The sequence below is a fragment of the Notamacropus eugenii genome, chromosome 1 (assembly GCF_028372415.1).
Source record: "Notamacropus eugenii isolate mMacEug1 chromosome 1, mMacEug1.pri_v2, whole genome shotgun sequence".
NCBI classification, from domain to species: domain Eukaryota; kingdom Metazoa; phylum Chordata; class Mammalia; order Diprotodontia; family Macropodidae; genus Notamacropus; species Notamacropus eugenii.
Genome location: NC_092872.1, coordinates 145,063,981 through 145,086,973, shown reverse-complemented (window position 1 = coordinate 145,086,973; position 22,993 = coordinate 145,063,981). Strand labels below are relative to the sequence as shown.

General features: G+C 44.1%; 1 protein-coding gene across 1 annotated transcript; it reads left to right on the top strand.

Moving 5' to 3' along the window:
* The first annotated feature begins 368 nt into the window (after window positions 1-368).
* On the top strand, window positions 369-22,716 carry LOC140520961 (mucin-16-like). Its single transcript, XM_072635459.1, has 20 exons — window positions 369-653; window positions 3,918-4,039; window positions 4,134-4,201; window positions 7,804-7,970; window positions 8,356-8,397; window positions 8,668-8,712; window positions 9,631-9,755; window positions 9,857-9,924; window positions 10,257-10,429; window positions 11,132-11,167; window positions 13,917-14,041; window positions 14,145-14,212; window positions 14,944-15,116; window positions 17,138-17,173; window positions 18,822-18,887; window positions 19,124-19,245; window positions 19,351-19,418; window positions 19,849-20,021; window positions 21,627-21,662; window positions 22,365-22,716. Exons 2-20 carry the CDS (start codon window positions 3,929-3,931, stop codon window positions 22,604-22,606), a joined length of 1,944 nt encoding a protein of 647 aa, XP_072491560.1. The 5' UTR covers window positions 369-653; window positions 3,918-3,928; the 3' UTR covers window positions 22,607-22,716.
* Window positions 22,717-22,993: the final 277 nt, after the last annotated feature.

Sequence of the window (22,993 nt, the reverse complement as noted above, 5' to 3'; positions counted from 1 at the left end):
ACTCAGGCAGGACCAGAGGCGGGTTCAGCTGCCTTGTCCTTCACTCCTCCAAGCACCATCCCAGCAGATGGTGGAGGGGACGCAAGCCCTTTCTTGATGTCTACACAAAGGCCAACAGAAGGTCAAAAGTTGTACAGCACCTACCCAGAGAACACAGACACTTTTGCAAGCACTAAGAGAAAACAGATGCGCTTTGCAAACACAGGGATAAGACTCTGGCCTGAGGGAACCCTCCCTACTTGTCTGTTCTGCCTGACTGAAGGACCCAGCTACTCACATTCCTTCAGCCTCTTGGGAATCATGGCCATGCCTGGAGCTCAGAGAAGCTCAACTACATCATCCAGCCTAGAGCCCAGAGACAGCATAGTCACCACAGTCCCTGAGGGGTAGTACTGTTGCTCCAAAGACTGAATTCAGAAGCAGGTACAGTGAAGTGTTAGAGAGTATTTTGGCCTCAGCTATCAACCCAGCGTGGGGGACCAGCAGACCAGGTGACCCTGCAATCTCAGATACCAGCACCCTCATCTCAGGGAAGTTTCATCAAGTCCTGTGGAAGGGTGCAGCCCAGAGCCAGCTGTCTATAGGACATCCTTCACCCTCGGTAATACAAAGTCCAGAAGACCAGGCCTGGAGGAGAAATAGACTCATCCATGGTAATAACTACACCAGCATTTGCTGTCTCCATCACCAGTATCTGTGGGTTTTTCTCCAACAAGAAGAGGTGACCCCTGGTCCTCATGTTTAGCTCAGGTCACAATTGCCATCATCACTAGGCCAGATACCCCCCTTCATGGCCAAGGGCGCTCTCCTTCCAGTCTAATAGCTTGTTCTGAGGTGAGCTATATAAGCTGGAGCACATGAGCTCAGCTTTCTCCTATATGTGTTAAACCGAAATCTGACTCTCAGCACCCAAATCACATACACTGTCTTTCTTTTCCTTACACTCCCTATTAGCCCTGAGCTCCTACATAGAGTGGCAGAGAGCAGCAGAGATGTTCCACTGACCAATTTCTTTCCCAAGGCCCCAGTGTTGTCAGTGAGCATTCCCGGAGGCTCATCGATCATCTCTGCTACCTTTGTTCCCCTAGAGAAAATCGTTAGTGCGATCCTGCTTATAGGCCTAGAGAAAACCTCCGAGCTATCTCTAAGCACCTTAGTCATCGAGGCCAGTATGTTTCAATCATCAAGGTGACTAGAGACATCTCTGCAGGTCCTCCACGATACAGCACCCAAACTGAAGTGACACCTTCACTTTCTCCTAGTGTTAACTTAGGAGAGATTGTAGCAAGTTGTGGGGTTCAGACTGCCAGAGAGAATAGCTCTTCATCTAGGTGGCCCACAGGGACCAAGGGAGGGTGAATCCGGTACAGATCTGGCTGCTGTGACCCAGGTTGAACTATCTGAGTCTCCAAGTCTATTGCTCACTCAGATTTTACAGGACAGTAGCCCAGAATCTTTATTGTCTCTGAAGGTGAGCCCATAATAGAATGTCCTCTGAGCCCAGCGCTAAAGGAGACCCAGGCATCCCTGGGCACAATTTCAAGCACAGAAGACTTAACTTATCCCCTGTGTTAGAAAGCCCTAGGACCACACTCATCCTGACTCTGCTCTAACGAAGCCCTCTAGCAACGGAAATCAGTGGGGAACAGGCACTGGCTCAGCTGCCTCTGTTTCCACAAAGCTGCCTGTAGTCACTGCCTCAGCAGCAGGGCTAGGGACCCAAGGATCTTCTGGGAGTCTAAGTACAGGTACCCTGAAGCCCACCATTGCTCTGGCAGTTGGGTGTTGCTGTCACTTTAAGGTTTCCTTATCGATGACTAGAATGTTTATGTAAACAGGGTCATAGTGACTTGCCTAGCAACAGCTCCTCAAAAGGGGATAAATCAGCTCTACCAGCCCCATTGTTTTACCACTTTGTTTGGACTTTCCTTGCACTCACCACCTCCTTACCTCCTACAAGTACCCACTCCTATACCACAACCCAAGAACCCAGCTATTCTACTTTTGCGTCTACAAGTAAGTAGACTTCTTTAAACCTCACAGTAAGGTACAGTGATAAGACTTTGGAAAATATGTTTGGATCACCAAATGAGAATTGTGTCTGGCTTAATCACGAAGATGATACTCCTGCTGCTGCTGCACATGATATAGTTAGTATTTTAGGGTTCACCGAGTTCCGTCTAGATATTTTTTAAATTTAGTTCTACAGGGAATTTTAACCATCTCCTCATTTCATAGATGAGGAAACTGAAAGGGACATTGATCAAGTGACCCTTCCTGGTTTGACCCATTGTTGTAAGTATCTGCAGCTGTATGTGAACTCAGATGTTCCTGATTCCTAATCCAGCACTCTCTACCCTTGCCATAAGAATTTCCTTGTGTAGGCATTTCTCTCTTGGCACCTCTGTTTTGGGGCTTTTTTGACTTGAGTGGTGTGACACTCTGTTCACTCCCTTGTCAAATCTAGCGGTCCTTGTGGTAAGTTCATTTTCCTCTTTTTTTTTTTTTTTTTTTTGGTGAAATGCTGACATTTCCAATTGCAAACAGCAAAGTAAAATTTGAGAGTTTCCAAAAGAAACGTGTAGGGACAACATACTTTTCACAGTCTCTCACGAACCTCATCTTACTGATCTGTGGATCCATCCATTTTCTTTACCATTCTTTCTTAAATTTTGAGTTCCAAATCCTCTCCCTAGTTTCGGTCTGTCCCCCATGCATTGAGAGGGCCAGGGATATGGTTCCTGTTATATATGTTAAAGTTATGCAAAGCACATTTCTGTATTAGCCATTTTACAAAAAAGCAAGAAAAATGTAGCAGGCCTCAATATGTACCAGAGTTCATCAGTTGTCCCTTTGAAATTAGAGAGAATTTTTCATTATAGTTCCTTTGCAGTTATGTTGGATGATTTTATTCATCAGTTTAATTTAGTCTCTCTCTCTCTCTCTCTCTCTCTCTCTCTCTCTCTCTCTCTCTCTCTCTCCCTCTCTCTCTCTCTCTCTCTGTCTCTCGCTCTCGTTCTCGCTCTGTCTGTCTGTCTCTCTCTCTTTCTGTCTCTCTATGTCTTTCTCTCCCCTCTGTCAGAATTAATAGCCTTCCAATGCAGCAAGAAGCAGTGAGTATTCAGTGTTGTAATTTCTCTATGGACCCATGACTTGGCAAAGTAAACTGTTGATCCTCTTCCCCATCCTATTTTCCTCTATACTCTTGAAGGAGAAGGGAAAGTGGTGGCCCAGTGATGACCTGTGGTCTCTCAGTAGTTTAGTCCTCAATTTCCATGGGATAGTTAAGGACCTAGCCTCGCACTGTCCCTTTTGCCACATACCACACTAAAACATTATCTTCTCCTGACATTCATATAGGTTGACCAGGGTGGTTTTCATCCTTAATTTTCCCCCCATCATTTCCCGTCTGCATTGACAGCGAGATTCTTTTCCATCTCTCTTCCTCAGTTCCTCCCATACTAATTCCATGTGTCTGTGCTCTGTGTCCTATATAGTGTGAAGTGAAGCGTTTCTTTGGGAAACTGACTGTAAGCAGAGGAGGTGGGAGTTGCAGAAGAAGGTGGTAGTGGAGGGAGGGGTTAGGGAGGTCCTATCACAGATGCATAATTGGAGTCAAGATGGCCAGTTTTCTTTCCAGTAAAGTATAGATGAACTTCACTTGGGTATCCTTTTTGGAGTTGATGGATGGCAACATGTTCCATTGAATAGGGCGTTTGTCTACAAGTCGTGAATACCTAGTTTCAAGTCTCACCTCTGTCACTGTGTATGGGAACGTGGCCACTACAGTGAATCCTCCCTGGGCCTCAAGTTCGTCACCTGCAAGATGCAGGGATTAGAAGGTCCATTCCAAGTCTAAATCTGTAATCCTTTGATCCTATGTATCCAAGACTCAATTTCTCTTCTCCCCAAAACAGACACTCGCCTTATGGAGTGTTTCACACTCGATTTTACGATTACCAATCTCCTCTGCAAGGCAGACATGGAACAGTCAGGCTCCAGGCAGTTCAGCGCCACTGAGAACATCCTACAGAGTCTGGTGAGAATCTTCCCTTCCTGTCCTGCCTTCCTCCTCTCTGGACCTGCAGCCCCATATGTCCAGGGGCTCCCTCAATCTCTGTCTTGCTTTTCAGGTCGGAGCAATATTTGAAAAGAGCTGCATTGCCTTCCATTTCTCTGGTTGCAAGCTGAAGTCATTAAGGTAAGGACACTGAGGGAGATGGGCCCAGGTTGTCAGGGAAACAGATGATGCCTGGTGCAGTTCTTCCTTTTTGTTGGGTCTATGGTCACTTTTTGGACAACACCAGGAAGACTACTGCCAGTACCAGAGGCTGTCCCACCACGATTTGCTTCAAGAAGCTTTGGATTGCTTCCCAGCAGCAGCGCTAGGTAGCTATTCTCAAGACAAAACAGGCCCTGACCTCAAGGAGTTGGCATTGTGGTGGCGCTGAGGGGATACAATGTGTGACCTAAATACATGGTGAGTTGAGGAGAGAGAGGACACTGACAACTGAGAGGATTCAGGGAAGGTTTTCTATTGGTGGTATCATAGCTGCGTTCCTTGAAGGGGAGACTAAGGAGTCCAAGAGCATCTTGAAGAGGGAGTGCAATCCAGGCATGGGAGACATCTTATGCAAAAGCACCATGCAACATCTGAGTTCAAGGTACAGCTGGTAGGCCAGTCTTCTGCAAGTGCCAAGTGAGCAGTATGTACATCGCTCTGGAACACAGGACTGAAGAAGGCAAATCGAGAAGGATTTTAAAGGTCAGGTGGAGGAGTTTTTAATTCACATTAGAGGCAATAAGGAGCCACTAGACATTTGGGTTGTAAGAGAGTGACATAGTGAGAGATGTGTCTTAGGGAGATTATTTTGGCAGGCATGGGAAAGATGGATGGATAGAAGAGAGGAGGAGTCGGTGATGAATTGGGAGGGTAGGAGGCACTGCAAGCAAAGAGAGGAAGTGGGAGGTTATTGGAAGCTTCCAGGTCAGGGTTGTTGATATGGGCCTTTGTGTGAACAAATGTGAAAGATACTAAAGGAAATCAAGGAGCCAATAAACTGGTTATGGGAGCTGAGGTAGAGGGAAGAAATTGTAACAGAGACAGAGATTTGAAACCTGGTGATTGGTAAGATGGTGGTGGCTTTCACAAAATTACGGAAGTCTGGAAGAGGGACAGGCTTATGGAGGGGGCAGTGGAAATGGAAGAGATACCAAGTTCCATCTTGGTTATATTGGGTTTTGAGATACCACCAGGACACAGAGGTGGAAAGAATGACTTCCCCTTAGTTCACCTAAAGGCCAGTTTAGCACATATCAAAAGTGAATTTTACCCAGAGCAATGCACACGTACATGCGCATACACACACACACAAACACACACACACACACACACACACACACACTAAAACACACACACGCACAAACACACGAGACAAATGGCTAAAGTCTATGGGCATACAATTTTCAAGTTGTACGTAGTCAGTCAGAAAAGTATCCATGGATGGTAACAGTCAGAAGAGATGTAATTTAAACCATATGGAAGGATCGAGTCAAGGTAATGAAAATGGCAGAAATAACTAAATGACACTCAAATTTGTGGAGAAAGGGGAATACCTGTTCTCTGATATTTCAGTTGTGAAACTGCAGAATATTTTTGGAGCACAGATCACCCATTCATAGTAAAAGTAGGAGAAACGATCAGATTCTTCACATGGATAGCAAATAAAACTGTTCTATAGAACATCAGCCAAGCAGCTTGCACATGCTCATAAGGACTAGGTTCCTTGGCCCATCTTCCTATTATATTATGTTTTAGAAAGGAGTTCCAAGAATTCATATGAAGATTAGGAATGGTCCTGTCTGGTGAAATTCGACAAGTCATCCTGGTGGAAGAAGGGATAAGCGTTAGTGTGGAAAGTAGCTGCTGTGTCCTACCTCCTGGAAGCAGTGGAGCTACATATGCTCAAGCTGTGTCCCCCAGGTCTCACCTGTCTCTACTATGCCCCTGCCTTCCATTTCTCCCATAAGGGGCTAGAGATTTCGTCAGTTATGCCTTGCAATAAGAGTTAGCTCAGTTTTAGCTTAGGGATAATATAATGGGCCTCATTTTCACATGGTCCTTTTCTCTGCTATTTTATGCACTTTGTATAAGAAAATTGCCTTTAATTCCAATGACTTGTAATAGCTAATATCCCACTCCATTCAGGAATTTCCTCACATTCAGGGATTTGACTCTGCTTTCATTGGAGTTTTCTGTATTTCCCCTAGTGCCTGGCCTATTTATATTTGGAACAAAATCAAGGTAGACAAAAGAGTTAGGTAGCAGAATTAATCAGAGCTCCATAACTCTTTATACTGTATAGGCAGATAAAAAAAGAGTAGACCTTTAGGAAGGCACGTTCAATCCTTGCAACTTTTGGTTAGAATTCTCTGTTCTGAGGTCTGTACAGGAACTCAGTGACCTACCTTGAGATTTCCCTTCTCTAACAGAATCTCTTCTTTCACTTCCCTTATTTGCCTCTCATTGCTGTGTCGCCTTTTCCCCCCACCTCAACTTATTAACGTCTGCACATGGCTACAGACGCTATCTCCCTACTTTTTCTTGTTCTGTCTGTCTCTCTGTCTGTCACTCCCTTTCTCTCCCTTTCACTTCTCCCCATTTCCCTTTCCCCCTCTCCCTGTCCCTTTTGCTACCTCACTTCCCCATTCTCTGCCCTTTCATTTTCCTAGGCTCCTTCTCTTTTTCTAACTCTTTCTCTCACTCCTTCTCCCCTTCTCTCCTTCTTTTCCTTCCTCCTCCTCTTCTCCTCCTCCTCCTCTCATTCACTCTTTCTCTCATTTCCCTCTCCTCCTCCACTTTCCTCTCTTACTCTCTTCCCTTCCTCTCACATTCTGCCTCCTGTTCTTTCACTCTTCTTTCTATATTTCCCCTCTTCCTCCCCTCCCCATCTTTTACTCTGTCTTTCCATTTCCTTTCTCTGTCTCAGCCACAGCCCCTCTACCTCTTGGTCACATGTTGCCTCTCCCGCTCAACGATTACAAGAGTCCAATTATGTTCACACCTGTGAGGGAATGGTATTCCCTCTGAACTACAAAGTTCTGTGTGCCATCCAGTTCTCAGCACTGTAGTAGATGAGGAAGAATAAGAATCTCCCACAAATGAACTTCTGAAGACCCAGAAGGTGAAACAGTTCCACAGAGGCAGCAAAATGGCAGTTGTTCAAAGAGCTGGAAGTGGATGCACAAGGAGCTAACCAACTAGCTTGGATAATTAAGAAGTTACTTACAAAATATGTGAGTGTTGAAAGATGGTCCACAGAGGAGTGAACAGGAAGATTATAACAATATCAGAGTCTTGCAGAAGTTGTGTCTGGAGTGCTAGTGCTGCTCATCTTGATTCCATTATATCCATTATATTCCAGAGGTTGCCTGTTTTAGTGGGTAGCGAGTAGGCCCCAAGAGTCAAGAAGACCTGGGCTCAAGTCCCCTCTCTTGACACCAGGTGATTGTGTGAGCCTGGGCAAATCATCAAATTTCCCCAGGCAACCATCTGAGTATATGTTGCAGGGAAGGTGCTGACAGGCCTTACTCAAGAAAGGTCTATGCCTTTCCCTACCCTCAACCCCTTAAATCAATAAAGTGATAGTTCTACCAAACACTTCTTTTACAATCAAGAATTATTCTAAAATAAACCTGAAATAATTTGCGGTGCATTGATGGTCCCTTCTCACTGCACCTAACTTTGGCATGCCCATGAGAAGCCAGATATTTGACAGTCCTTACCAATGTGTCCTTCAACAGGTCTGTGAAGAAAGGCACTGGCGTGCATCTACTTTGTGCCTATTGGAATGTCCCCACCATTCCAGTCCTGGACGAAAGGAGGATGTACCATGATTTTCGCAGTCAGACATGCAAAATTACAAGACTGGGTCCCTACACCCTCGACAGGAAAAGCCTGTACATCAATGGTGAGCAGTAATTCTGTCCAGGACATATAGTTCTTTAACCTCCATGCTTGGCCCCACTCCTCTTAAGCACTCACCTGTCAAAGCAATCTTCCGTTCCTTGGAGGATCCAGCTTTGCCTGGAGGGCACCTACTTACTGAAAGTACTTTCCTCTGATGCGCTCAGAGTCTGAGGGGTAGCCAAGGCCCCACAGGACCCTAGATGGGCAAAGGGACTTCTGACCTGGGAACTACTTTCTGAAATGCTTCCTCTTAGCTGATGACCCATATGTTTTCAATTCCTTTGCTTTCAGATGCTCTCTCATGTTGCTCTTTCACACTTTCTCAAAATCTCTTGGTCCTTCCAAACATGGCTGTTTTCTCTGTCTCTCTCTCTCTCACTCTGTAGGTTACAACTATAGGGTGTCCCTGTTCTCCTGCGTAAGCTGTTGTGAGTATTCTTATCCTAGTATCAAAGAGAGAACACCCCTTGTCCTTACCGACCCTGTTCTCCCAGCATATTAGGAAGGCAAGAATGGACCACGAGTGTACTAGTGAGAGGAAGGCATAATGTCCCCCTCCTTCTCAGGTTGCAGTCTTCACTGCTTGACTCAGTACCCTATCCAAATGAAGTCTCTTTTCCTTGTTTGTCACAGTCCCTTCCCCTCCTTGTCACATGGACATTGGGTCCACAGTGTTCATTCATGATATTTCTCTTCAGTTCCAGTAACATCCAGGAGGCCAAATCCAAGTTCAGTTTGCACAGGTAAGGTCTGCTTCCACCTTTGATCCCTTCTCTGGAAGCTTTTGCTTTCATTTGGCTAGGAGACTGAGAGAGAGGGGATTTTAGGATCTTAGGCTGTCCTGGCAGGAGAATTCCAGGTCATCTAGTCTAGTCTGAGTTCTGCCATCATTTTGAGTTGAGGACACTGAAGCCCAGAGCCATGTAGATAGCAAGGGGGACAGGCAGGATGGGAACCCATGTCTCCTTTCTCCAAATACAATATTATTCTGTTGCCTTGTGTGAGCAGAAGAATAGTTTTATGGCTCAAGGTTTCCTAAAGGATTCATTCATTTATTCAGGTTGCTGAGTTTTCCTTGCATGAAAGAATAGGACATTTTCAGGTCAGTGTCCTTAAAGATGAGGGTGATTGTTTTCATGATGATTTTCTTAGAAAACATGCCTCCACATATTCAGTATTTGGCAGTTGTTAGAAGTGTGGAAAAGAAAAAACACAACAAAATATGAGTTTGCAAATACATTGAAGTATCAAAGAAGCAAAGCTCGGTGGTAGAACCATGGAGAACCATTCTGCTGCTTCTGAAGATAGAGATGTAATGGCTTATGTATGTAGCCTCCAGAGACAGTCATCATTATCATCATCTATCATGTATATAGTGCTTTCACAAGGCACTTTACAGACACTACATCACTGGGATGAATAGTTCCCAAGCCCACACGTGGGCATTTCAATCCTCCTTCATAGTAACCTTGCTTCATCATGATGCTGACAGATGGGAGAGGCTGAACCAAGTTTGGAGGGTTACAGGTTGCCTCAGGGATGCGGTGAATAGGGCCAGGTTACTGACTTTTCCTCCCAAGTACATTGCAATGGGGTGTCCCTGACTGTGCTGAATGACGCACATTGAGCATTTCAGACATCTCTCACTCTCTTTCTTGTAGCTCCGGACTGCAGATTTGAGTTCTTCACCCTCAAGTTCACCATCACCAACTTGATCTATACATGTGAAATGGGCCAGGTGGGCTCAAGTCAATTCTATGGCACAGAGAGTGTCCTCAAGTTCCTGGTGAGACATGACTCCTTCCGTTCCGCTTGGCCCAGCTGCTTTCCTCGTCCTTTGGTATAGAGGCTTGATCTTGAAATCCGACTGTCTCCTTTCACTTCCAGCTCAGGTGCTTGATGGCCAAAACCAGCATTGCTTCTGTTTATTGCGGCTGCAGACTAACCTCGCTCAGGTGAGATCCCTGGGAGTCACTGGCCTCATGAATCACGGTACCCAGTTGGTGCCCTTCAGAAAGGAGATTTCTCCAACCCGCTGTGTTGTGGGTCCAGGTCGATTTTCCAGTTCCTCATTGAATCGATCCACGTCTCCTTGCCACATCATCTCAGGGAGGTGAATCAGACTTGGAAAATTGGCAGTTCCCCACAAAAGTCTCCCTTTTCAGTCTCTTCTACTTCAGGGTTTACCTCAGCCTTCTCAGGGGTGCTGTTCCTACTTGCAAAATTCTTATCAGACTTATCAGTCCCATTTTGGGCTTCTGATGCCCATTTTTGTCTCCTTTCCCAGGCCTTGGAAAGAAGCAACAGGAACTGGAGTTGGTGTCACTTGTGCATGTTGGAGAGATGCAGACAGCCCCATCCTGCAGAAAGAACAACTTTATTGGGAGCTGAGAAATCACACCTGCAATATGACGAAACTGGGGTCCTACATGCTGGATGAGAGAAGTCTTTTTCTCGATGGTGAGTACAGAGCTTTGCACTTAGTAAGTCGTTGTTAAATGCTTTTTCACTCACCCATTCATTCATTCATTCATCTAGCCATGCATCCGTGTATCCATTCATTCATCTTCCCATGGCTAGTAGCCCAGGTCTGCAAATGAAGCTCTGTAATTTCGTTCCTTATTTCAAGGGATTGGTGCATGTGTTCCAATTCACACTCTCTCACTTTCAAGGGTCAGATTTCTTTCTCTTCCTTTGCCAGGTTCTAGGGAAGCTACAACCTGACCCAGACTCCTTTCATGCTTCTTCTTGGAAAGGTGTGGGTTCTCTGAGATGTATTAAGCCAGTACACAGCTAGCGACTAATCTGTCAATGAGCTCTTTGGAGGGGAGGCAATTTCTCTGCTGCCTGAAGTACAACCAATCCCTGACATGGATCTTCTTCCCTTTCAGAAGAGCACAAGCTGGGGCAGCTGGGTGGTGCAGTGCGGAGAGAAACAGTGCAGCAATCAGGACGAGCTGACTTCAAATCTCACGTCAGACACTTGACACTCACTAGCTGTGTGACCTTGGTCAAGTCACTTAACCCCAATGACCTCATCCTGGGTCATCTCCAGTCATCCTGATGAATATCTGGTCACTGGATTCAGACGGCTCTGGAGGAGAAGTGAGGCTGGTGAAAACTTTCCTCACAACGTGATTCTTTCTTTCTTTCTCTCTCCAGATGACAATTATCTGACCTTGGACTCCACCAAAAACTGTAAGTCTACAGTACATCAACATCTCCAGCCTTCTAAGGTCCCTATTGGGAAGGAAACAGCTCATTCACTCTACCCCTCAGCCCCAGCACTGTGTTCAGGCCTAGATAGAGAGGAACAGGGAAGGAAGGGTGGGTGTGTGCATAGAAATCTCTTGCTGGATCTTTCCTGTTTCTGCTTCTAGCACCATTATTCTCTTGATTCCTTAAGATTTAGTTCTGGGCCTCAGTTCACCTTGGGCTGACCAAGCTTAGGAGTGAGTTGACCACAAAACCTCACCTGAGTCATGGAGATGAATTCCTCAAGGTTCCCAGAGGCCTCTAATATCCTTCTCAAAATACTCTCATGGTGCTATGTTCTAGCGGGTTCCCCTGAGATTGCAGGATAGAATAGAGGGAGCATTCCAAAGCTGGAGTGAGGAGGTTTTGTTTCAAATCCTGATCCCAGTATGCTTTGTCACCCTTCACAAATCACTTACACTCTCTGAACCTCAGTTTCTTTAGCTGTCCAAGGAGAGTCATAGTGCTTGCTGTGGCTCCAGGTTGTGAGGAAGGGGCTTTGTCAATCTTAACTTGCCACAGAACTCTTGGTGGTGCTGCTGGTTGTCATTACTGTTCTCATTTGTCATATTCCCCAAGGCGCACCCCTTGGCTCTTCATTATTCTAAGTACGAAACTCGTTTGGAACGCTCTTTGAAAGACATCGGAGCTTTAATTTCCTCTCTGTCCTAAAGATCTGAAAAGTGTCCCTTGTTTTCCCGTGAATTCGAATTGTACAACACAAAGTTCATCTGTCCATTTTCACTTGATCACGTTAGTGCTGCCCAAAGCAGTATTTCCAGTTTGTACTCTGACTCATTTCTTCCGTATCCACTAATTGCCCTGTCATTTATTTGACTGCTGTATCCTTTACCTAGGCATCCACCTAAGAAGCCATCTCTGATTCTTCGATCTGCTTCTCCTCTACCCAATCAGTCACATGGATTCTTCTGAAAAATTTCATCTAAGATCTAGTCCTTCCCCATCGCCACTAACAACATGTAGTAGTCTGGGTTCTCAGAGTTGGACTCCTGGATTGCTGCATCAACTTGGAACATAGCTTTTCTGCCTCTAAGCTTTTCCTCCTTCCAACCCATTTAACATGTACTCCAATATTTCAATACTTACAAGTGTTTTCTTAACATTTCCCACGGGTAACAAACATTATTCCAAATGATGGAAGAACAAAGAAAAAGGGAAAATAATCCCTACCCTTAACAAGCTTACAATGGGTGAGTCATCAGGAGCAACATGCTGCAGCCTAATAATCTCTGACATATATCTTTCCATTGTGGTACACCTGCAGTTGTGTCCTCCCCAAATTGTGTTGTTCCATGGCAGCGTTACTCTTGTAAAGGAATGGCCTTTTGTTCATGGACTAGATTGGCAGCATTCAAAGTATTACATAACTGCCCAGAAGCAAGCTAGCCAGCTCCTTCTTCCTATTTGCTGCAGCATACAAGCCAGTCACCATATGATATAAATAGAATCTATTTCTTGAACCGGAGCTTTTACCCCGATATGCTGCAGAATTGAACAAACCAAACACAACACCTAACCTGGGCAATGGGTCACTCAAAGGACTCAAAGCTGTCCTGATGCTCAAGATACTTTTTCGATAAGAATCTTTTGAAAAAACCCTGGCTCCCGAACCATCATCCAAGGCTGATTGTCTGCTGCTTGCTCAGTGAAATGTAGCTACTTAGTGACCATTTCTGTGCAGGATAATGGGTGTAGCTCTTTGTTAGGCTAGACCTCAGCCACCGAGCAACCTGTTAATGAGTTAATGAGTCAGATCCACAGTTATACCTAGTTGGCACAGCAAACAACTTTCAGGTCAAGTTGTTCGTTTTTGGAAATCTTTCGCTTGCTGCATAATGGCAGTTCCTCCACTACCACCTGATATTTGAATGATTTTCCCAGTAAGTTTCATTCAGCTCCTATCTTACCATAGCTGTATGGCCATTTATACTTCTGGGATTGACTTTGAAAGATTGGAAGACACAAGGAGGAGCTGGGCACATTTTGCCAGCTCTCCTATAGTTTCAGTCAAATTGCTGCTCTTCCTACATCACAATGTCTCATGCTCACCATATCCAGCTGAAGCCTTTTGCACTGGCTTTGCAGAATTTTCTTTGTCAGGCCCATCTATGTATCTAATGTAGTCAACGCCACTTTCCCAAAGTCAGACTTATCTCCCCTAATTGCTTTTTGTAGACTTGAGTCAGTCTATTCCCCTACCTTGGCTGTGGCTTTCTTTTCCTCAAATTAAGCGGTTGGAGTAGATAAGCAAGGAAATGCGGTTCCTTCCAGCGCTTATAGGTTACGAATCTTTATTGCCCTCTGAATAGTTCATGCTTGGTTCTGAGCTTGGAGGGTGTAAGAAGTTCTGTTAGGAGTGCTACGACCACATCATATCCAAACTTTGAATTTACTTCTGCGTACATCCTAGGCCACATTACGATGTCAACGATGCATATTGTATCCTTTCTACGTATTAGTTTTAGGTCTATGCCTGAGGATCAGAGGGGCCAAGTGACTTGCCAATGTTCACCAAGCTAATAAGTTTTGGAGGTAAAACCAGGTCTTCCTGACTTCAAAGCCAGTCACTGAGCCAGTACGACTACTCCTTTACTCCACGCACTCTTAAGAGGCACGAGACAAATATGCCTCCAGTTGAAAACCTGGGCTTCTCTCTCCCTCCCTCTTATAGCCATGGAACCCAGCCTGAAGTGTTTCACCCTGAAGCTGACCATCACCAGCCTCCGGTATTTGGCAGACATGAGCTGTCCGAACTCAATCCAATTCAATATCGTAGACACCATGATGCAGCATCTGGTGAGACTGCCTGCTTCCAGCCACCCTGCCGAGCTGCCCTAATATCTTGAACATCCACCTGACATACTCACCATTTGTTTCTCTTTGTTTCTTTTTTGACCAGATTGGCCACTCATTCAAAAACACCACCTTTGGTTCCCTGTACTCTGCATGCAAAGTGACTGAACTCAGGTAAGGCTGCCAAGCTGGGGACTTGCAAGAGAGTCTCCTGGGAGAGAGCTCTACGTTTGAAGCACAGACTTCAAAGCTTCACTGTACATTGACTCACACATTCTGTTTCCTCTAGTTTCATGCTAGCCCTGTCAAAAGGAATCTCTTCTCCTTTCTCTCCCCGTCCTTTAGAAGACATATATTTTAGGATTTCTATCTAGAGCCAGTTCTACACCTCACATGCATCAATCCATTCAGCGAAATGCATGTAGTATCAGCGAGATTCTGTGAACAGTGGCAGGCACTGGGGTCAGAAAAGCAAAACAAAAACAAATGTCTTCCTCTCCCCCAATAAAACCACCAAACAATCTTTTTCCTCAACGAGCTTACATTCATTTGGGGGAGTCACTATAATCTGATCACAATTTTGGCTATGCCTGGAGTTCTTTCTTGCTTCTATTACCCCCAATTCCATTGGATTCAGAAGAGCTGAATTCAAATTCCAGCTTTAATGCCAGTGTCTTTGAACATGGATGAGTAACGTGACTTACCTTTTCTGAATTTCTCCATCTGTAGAACACAGAAGAGAGTACTCATACCATATTCTTGATAAAGTTGCTTGAAGGGAGCGCTTTGCAATGTCACTACAGAAATGACAATTATCATTACTGTTTTCCTCATTGAAAAATAATCATAAAAAATTGTGTCCCTACCACTCTTTCTCAGTTTATCCAGAGTATCTGTTTTCCTAGGCCTGTGAAGAAAGGATCACAGACAGCTGTAGATGCCATCTGCACGTGTCTCCCATTTGCCAGCAGCACTCATCTAGATGCCAAGCAGATTTTCCACGAGCTGAGCAACCAAACTCGTGGTATCCGGCTACTGGGCCACTACTCCCTCGACAAAGATAGTCTCTACATCAATGGTAAGCAGTCTCATGGAAGGAAGTCTTAACATCTATCTCTGCCTCTGTCTCTTCTCTTCCTCCTCTCTTTTAATCTGAACGTTCGCCTTTCCTTCTGACGCTTCTGCTATGAACAAGGTTCTAATCTCATGCAGCAATTCAGAAGAGAGAAAGACAGACTCTAGAGACCTTACCTGTTCCTCTACGGAGACCTTTCCTCTGAGTTTGTGAGTTTCTTGACATCTGACGGAAACTATACAGAGCATTCCTTGGTCCTGTCTTCTTCAACCTTTTTCTCAATGGCTTAGAGAGATACGTAGATGGAAACCAATTATTGATACCGTGAGACTAGGCGAGAAAGGGTCATTGATGTGTTGCGTAGAACCAGAATCCAGAAAGCTGAGACAATGTGACAAATTTGACCAGGTAACTTTTAATAGAAATAACTGCAAAATTCTACGTGAGGATAGAACAGGGAAAACATTATGTCCTTTAACAATTTCTGGGAAGATGCTGCTGGAGCTCTTGTTGAGCTACAGTCAGCAGTTTAATGTGCCAACAAGAAACTCTCTGGCCCTGTGAGTCTATGTGGAAAGAATTCTAGTGTCTTGGACTAATTTGTTTGTAGTCCTAGTTTTTGGGTTTGTTAATTGAATATTTTATTTTCTTCACCTACTCCATGTAAAGAAGCATGTTTCCCATTTGTTTTGGTTTTTGTTTTTTACAAAAGTTCCAGATTTTCTCTCACTCTCTTCCCCCTATTCTCATTGGGAAGGCAAGCAATATTGATATAGCTTTATCGAAATCTTCCGTGCCCCAGAAGAAAACAGAGAGGAAGGGAAGAAGAGATGGAAGGGTATGAGAGAAGGGAGGGCAGATTGTGGGAAGGGGCAATCAGAAAGCACGCTGTCTTTGGGTGTTCAGAAGGGAGGGATGGGGGGAATAATTGGAATTCAAAATGTTGTGGAAGTCAATGTTAAGAAGCAAAAGTAAAGTGATTAATTATTGGAAAAAAATAATAACTAGTGGAAGAAGGAAATGGATAAGCAATCCATTTTGTTTGCCAAGAAAACATCCGGATGGGATGATGAAGAGTCTCACAAAATTGAAAACTGACTGAACAGTAATTGTTATCATTGTGCCTCTGACAGCAATGTGAGGTGACTAGAGAAAGATGGTTAGCATTGTATTTTTTTGGAATTTTCCCACAGCACCAACTAGCTCAATAAAGGCATGTTGAATTCATTTGAACAGTGGCAGAAAGGATTCAAAATTAGGATTATTCTTTGAAGTTTTTGAGAAGAGAGAACCTTCTCTCTCCAAGAAAAAAAGAGAAGACATTGTTCAGATCTTACCCTTGGACACTTACTAGCTGGGTGACCTTGAAGAAATCCTTGTCATAATGAAAATGACCTTCTAATAATGATAATAACAATAGCATTTCTATAACACTGACAATGTTGGGTCATTTGGTCCTCTCAATAGTCCTGTGAGGTAGGTTCTACCGTAGTTCTAATTTTCCATATGAGGAAACTGAGACTGAATGAGGTTAAACCAAAGAAGCAAGGGCCTGAGGGAGGAATCCGACTCAGTGTCCCTGACACCAAGTCCATCAACAATCCAATCCTTTAGCATCTCAGAGCTTCAGTTTCTTCATCTGGAGAAGGAAGGGTGTGCATTGGAAAGCCTATGACGACCCTTTCTATTCTTTATGTGTGATCCTAAGCTTTCCATCAAGCCAGGAGTGGAAGGAGAGGAGCTACCATTTCCACTTTCCTATACACCAAAGGAGAAAGAATGCCTTATTTCAGGCACTTACTTATGCTTTGTCTTATTCTCATTCCTCACAAGCTGCAAGCTTCCCATTCCTATCTCGTCCTGGTGTGATAGGGTTCTCCTCCAAGAAGCAGCTTTTTCTCATAAGTGATCAGGTGCAGCAGAGCTGATCCACTTTACCTGTGTTATTCAGTATGAGAATTCCTTTCTGTTCTTTTCTGCCATGATGTATTCATGACCCTCATTGTCAACCTTTTTGTTTCCAGGTTATAATGAACCTGGTCCAGATCTACCCAGTGTTGGTAAGTATGTGGGCACTCTCATCTCATAATCTTGAGCCATCTGGGAGCACTGAACCTTACTCCTTTCTTGACCCCTAAAGTTGGAGGCCAGTGCCTTTGCCATGCCCAAGTCCCTGACCCTGGAGGCCATTTTCAGGTGATATGAGAAAGGAATCCAAGATATAGAGTTAGCATGTTTCCGTAAATCATGGGAAACAAAGACCTCCTGTCACTGGAGGTCTTCAAATGTCAGCTAAAGGGCAAGTTCTCAGGGATACTGGAGTGTGCATGTGTTCTTCAATTAGATTTCCTCTCAGCATGATTTTAGTTCTGATATAATAGGATTTGGTGAAACTGTGAAGAAAAGACTGAAATGTAGGGAAAAGGCACTCAAGATCCTTTGAGTCTCCCTTGCCATGCAAAAATGGCTTCCTGTTTCATCACTCGCCCTTCCTTGGCTCGAAACTGGGTGGAGATGACTTGTTAAGCTGTCTTCACCATCAGTCAATGATGCACCAAACATTGCTTAACTTCCATCTATGTATCAATCTCTGAACTCGGTGCTCAGAGTAGAGGGTGAAAAAATGTGGGAATCTTTGTTCGGAAGGGGGTTTACATTCTGTTGTGGGGGAATCCAGAGCCTCTGTCTGAGATAGCATGGTGAAAACTTAGCAAAGCATCCCCACGAGATGGTCAAGGGGATTAACAGTGGACCTCACCTCTTTTAGAGAGATATTCTAAAGGAGAACTCATAATGGTATTTAGGAAGTATTCCGAAGTGTCACTGGAGCTCATAGTGTCACCAGCTCGGCACCTTAGCCATGGCCTTATGAAAGATTACTTCTGTAATAGCCCAGGCAGCACAGGCAACTAGAAATACCCATCCACCTTCAATCATGTAGTGATTTGTCAAACACTTATTTGACATCTCCTACAGGGGGAACCCGGAATTAATAACCCCATGACAATTGAGTTGATCTGAAAGAGTTTTAAGACACAATAGTTTCTGTCACGTTTCAGTGTCAGTATTTCTTTCTTTTTTGACACCTTTTGGCGTCAAACCCCATTCTGTCATCATTTGTGACTCTCCAGGCATCTTTAGGGCCTGCAGCCCGCGCAGGTAGAAAATCAGCAAGATTAGGATGCTAGGTGATGTCCACTGGGTCCCCCATGGAAGCTGCTTAAAGAATGTGATTAGGAAAATGAAAATGGCCACGATCCTTAAAAATCACCTCCTTCCAAATGAGCGAATCAGAATCTGAGACTTGGTGCATCATCTTGGGTGGGGGACAGTGACCTTGGTATGTTGGATATTGCAAGGCTCTCCCCTCATTAATCCTCACATACACTGAAGAAAGAAGGATATGAATTTCTGGCAGTTGATTTAACAGCTTCTCAAGAAATACTCCCATAGTTCTAGGAAATGAGTCCATGTTTCCCATTCAAAACCTAAAAGAAGTGAAGACCTGGACCATTCTAAACAAGAAGCACACAGCTTGACAAGTTTGTCAGGAGAAGCCCATTTTTCAAATATCTGTTTCCACTGCTTTAACTCCTCCCCAAAGCATTCTGTGACTACATCCAGGTGTTCACTTTTCTCCCACATCCACTATGAAATTGTCCACAGTGTCTTTATCAGTGATTTCCACTCTTCATGATTTTTCCTCAGTTCCTGTGAGAACCAGTTACCCTGCAGACACCTCTCTGACCCCATCACAATCCTCCACTTCCTCAGGTAAAAAGAATGCGGCTGATAGGCATTCCCAGGAGTATCATTGTGTGCATAACTAGAAAAGGGGAAGAACAACTGTGGGGACGTAGGCAAGGAAAAGAGAGGAAGTGGTTAGGGATTCCTTGATGTGAATGTCAGTGGGCCATGGAGTATGAGATTGCCCTCCAGGAAAGCGTAAGACAGTACAAGACATGCCCAGGATTCAGGGCTGGATCTTTTGTTTCCTTCCTCTGTAACAGCCGGTGACAACATGACATTTTTACCCATCCGCTTTACCATCACGAACTTACGCTACATGGAAGGCATGGATGACCATAGCTCTGGCATTTTCAATAACATCCAGAGAATGCTTCGTCGCGTGGTGAGATTTCACAGGCCCTGTCCAGACCCATTCCTGCATAGCAAGCTTCTCCACCGTGGGGGCTGAAAATCTGGTTATTCATTCCCCTTCTTATTTCCTTCACAGTTCAAACCCTTGTTCGGGGAAAGCAGCATTGCTTCCTCCTATGATGGATGCCAAGTGGTGGCCCTGAGGTGAGACCTGAGAAGAAGTTGTCAGGCCCACACATCATCTCCCATGATGCCCCCAGTTTCATGGCTAACGTGCAGGGTGGGTGGACAACAGAAGCACTGTCTCCATGGACGGTCCATTTCCTCCTTTTTCAAATCTGAGCAGGATTTCCTACCCATTCTCTTCCTTCCAGAGTCCTTAGGAAAGTGATTCCCCTTGTGTGTCGTGATTGGGAATAAATGCTGGCTTGTGGAAATACATTTCTCAAGTGGGAGTTGTGTGGCTGCACAGGCAAACTCCCCACACAAGGAATGGGCATGTTTCCACCATCAAGGATTCCGTATCAGCCTTTGTGATGGCAGGAAATCTCAGCTGAACTGTCCCCAATGTCTCCTAGAAGTAATTTTCTCAGCATCGAAACTCAGGAACCTCAGCATTTGTTTCCTTCCACAGATCTCTCAAGGGTGGCTCAAAAACTGGAGTGGAAGTTGTGTGCAACTTTCGAGGGGGGCCGACCAATCCCTCCTTAGACAAATACAAGGCATATTGGGAGCTGAGCAAACAGACTGAGGGTATCAGCAGACTGGGCCCCTACATTGTGGAAAAGGAAAGTTTCTACCTTGATGGTGAGATTCCTCACTGGCACAACCATTGATCTCTTTCCCTCCAGCATAAGCTTTGTAATGAGACCATAGTCCCAACATTCCTATCTTTTCCCTTGATTCCCCACTTAGATTCAGGCCATCTCTCCCACCCCAGCCCCACCCCAGCAGCTCATGTTCTCACTCTTCCCTTGTTCATCCACTTGCACTCAATCAGCCGTACCCATGCCTATTTCCTGGTTACCTTAAGCCATTCTTTCTCTTTGTCTGACTTTTTTCATTTGCTGCCCACTCTTGAACTCTGCTTTTGATCCTGTTATATGTAATGTTTTTAGCCATCAATCGTGTAGAATCGTAGATGGCAGAAAATAGACAAAGGACAGACAAGTAGAAGTGTTGGGTGGTCAATAATAGAAGGCAGAAAATAAACTCCACAAAAATTAGAAAGGTGCATCACATCTAAGAACCTGACATTTAACCAACGTAAGGCCAAAATATGGATGCAGAGTTACCCAGTAATCTGGCTGACCAGAGGGTGATGGGGACATGAGCAGAAAGGATTCATGTTGCGAAGACACCAATTAGATTTCATGAAGGTAAATCCAGAGACTGTAAAGAGGAAGATGCTAGTTCCCTTATCATCTGGCCTTATCAGCCCTTGATGATAGTAATCTGTTGTGATCTGAGGATCCAGCCTTCAGAAAGAACATATATAGACAGAAAATGGCCATGATGGGAAATTGAAATGATGTGATAAGAAGATTGCTTCAAGGAACTTGAGGTATTTAGTCAGATGAAAGAGGTATAAAGATTGTCTTCAAACATTCCAGTACCTCTCATGGGGCATATTATATAAGATGCTTCTACTTGGCCTCAGCAGAATGTTAAGGAAGGCGTGAAAATTCCTGCGTCAAAATACTCATGTGAGTATTGATACTCACATGAAAGCAAATTGTTCTCATTGATTAATGCAGTGGACACCCATTCACAGAAGGTTTCCATGCTTAGGCTAAATCACATTTTGCTGGGAGTGGAACGGAATGAGTACATCTACAGGAAGCTTGGACCACAAGGAATAAAAAAGCTTTTGAAGTGCTACCTTTTGTCTATAAGCGTTCTTCCATGCTCTTAGAGATGAACGGGTTAGACAGTAGGGGGCTTGAATTCCTACCGAGTTTCTGCAAGCCAGGAAAAGGCAAAAATGAAAGGGATCAGGGCTCTTGGATCCATCTAAATCTCAGAAGATTGAAGGGTCCTTCTTACTTCTATCCTCATGTAAGAACTTCATGGAACAGATTACGGAAGGGCCCTGAAGAATTGCACTCTCCTCCCTTAAGGATATAACAGGAGAACTCAGACTCTGCCGTTCACGTCATGGCTAAGGTTCAGGGTGCACAAACAGGAAAGGCCATTCCCCATATCCAGCGTCCATGTCCTCCATTTACAAATCTGAAGATGTTTTCATTCCCAGTCTCTTTATTCGTGTCCTCAGGAATGCCATTCCTCTTCTCTTTCATGATTTGGCACAAATGAAATGTTGACAGCTCTTGCTCTCATCTTTGGGTCTCTCCCATTTCCTCTTCCTTCGTTTCTGATCTTCCCTTCATTATATCTTATTTTGCTTTACAGGTTGTAATGAACACCATCCCTTACAGCTCTTCACCAGTAAGTGTCTTGATATCCAAATCAACTTGCAGTCTTCTGTTCCTTCCACTGAAGTTAACTCTGTAGGCTTTACCAAGAAATTCTCCACACCATAGTAAATTTCCCAGCAATAGAAATCATTGTGAACACTCAAGATGTTAAGAATGCATTAGAAGAGGGTTAGATGGTCTCTGAGGGCTTTCCCTGAAGAAAATGTCCCAGGTTGTATAGAAATGGGCTCTCCATCCTTCTGGACCTTTGTGATCCAGAGACACTCTTTCATTTTCTGGGATTCTAGGTCTCTCTCTGAGGTTGCATGGTGATACCTTAGCAAGGCATGCGCATGGAATGGTCAGGGGAATTAGCAGGGTAAATCAACTCTTTCAGAGAGATTTTCTGAGGGAAAGTCATGATGGTGTCCATTGTACCACTGAATACCTCTTTTTCTTGGAGTGTCATCAGCAGGACCCATTAGACATGTCCTTATAAAAGGCTCCTCCTGTGTGGCCCCAGGCAGCTAAGTCAACCTGAAGTGCCTGTCCAGATTCACTCATTTATTGATACTTTCTTCATTCCTTCATTTTTCAAACACTTATTATGTATCCCCTACATGTGCAACTCTGAGTTAATAACCATATACCAATTGGAATGATCACAAAGAGTTATAGGACACAGTGGTGTTGGGCAGTATGCAATGTCAATACTTCTTCTTCATTTTTACAGCAGTTCCTGATCCCAATGCATCATCAGTCCCAACTCTCAAGGAACCCTCAGGTCCTCCATCCTCCAGAGGTAGAAAATCAGCAACATTAGGCGACTATCCATTAGATCCCACATGGAAGCTATGTAGAGAATATGATTGTGATAAGAAAGTTAAGAACCTTGCGTTAAATATGAAGAATCACCTCATTCTAAGAAAACCCTTCCAAACAAAGATAAAGCAGTACCTGAAACACAGGGTATAACATCTTGTGTGAGGGAGGGTGACCCTCAAAGACCTCCTCCCAAACGCATGTGCACATATACCCACACAGAAGACAGGACATAAATTTCCTGCTGTGGAGTGAATGACTAAGTACATATACATATATATACATGTATATACATATATATATATATATACACACACACACACATGTGTATATCATTTACATCTTTATATATATAACATACATATATATTTATAGATAAAGATAGATATATTTATATATATTTATATCTATATCTATGTATATATCTATATATATGTATATATACATGTGATTTGTTTCCACATGGGCATCCATGTATCTAAGCAATTAGCTACCATTCATGAATCAGTCAATATGTCACTCTGTCCTCCTTGGAATGTT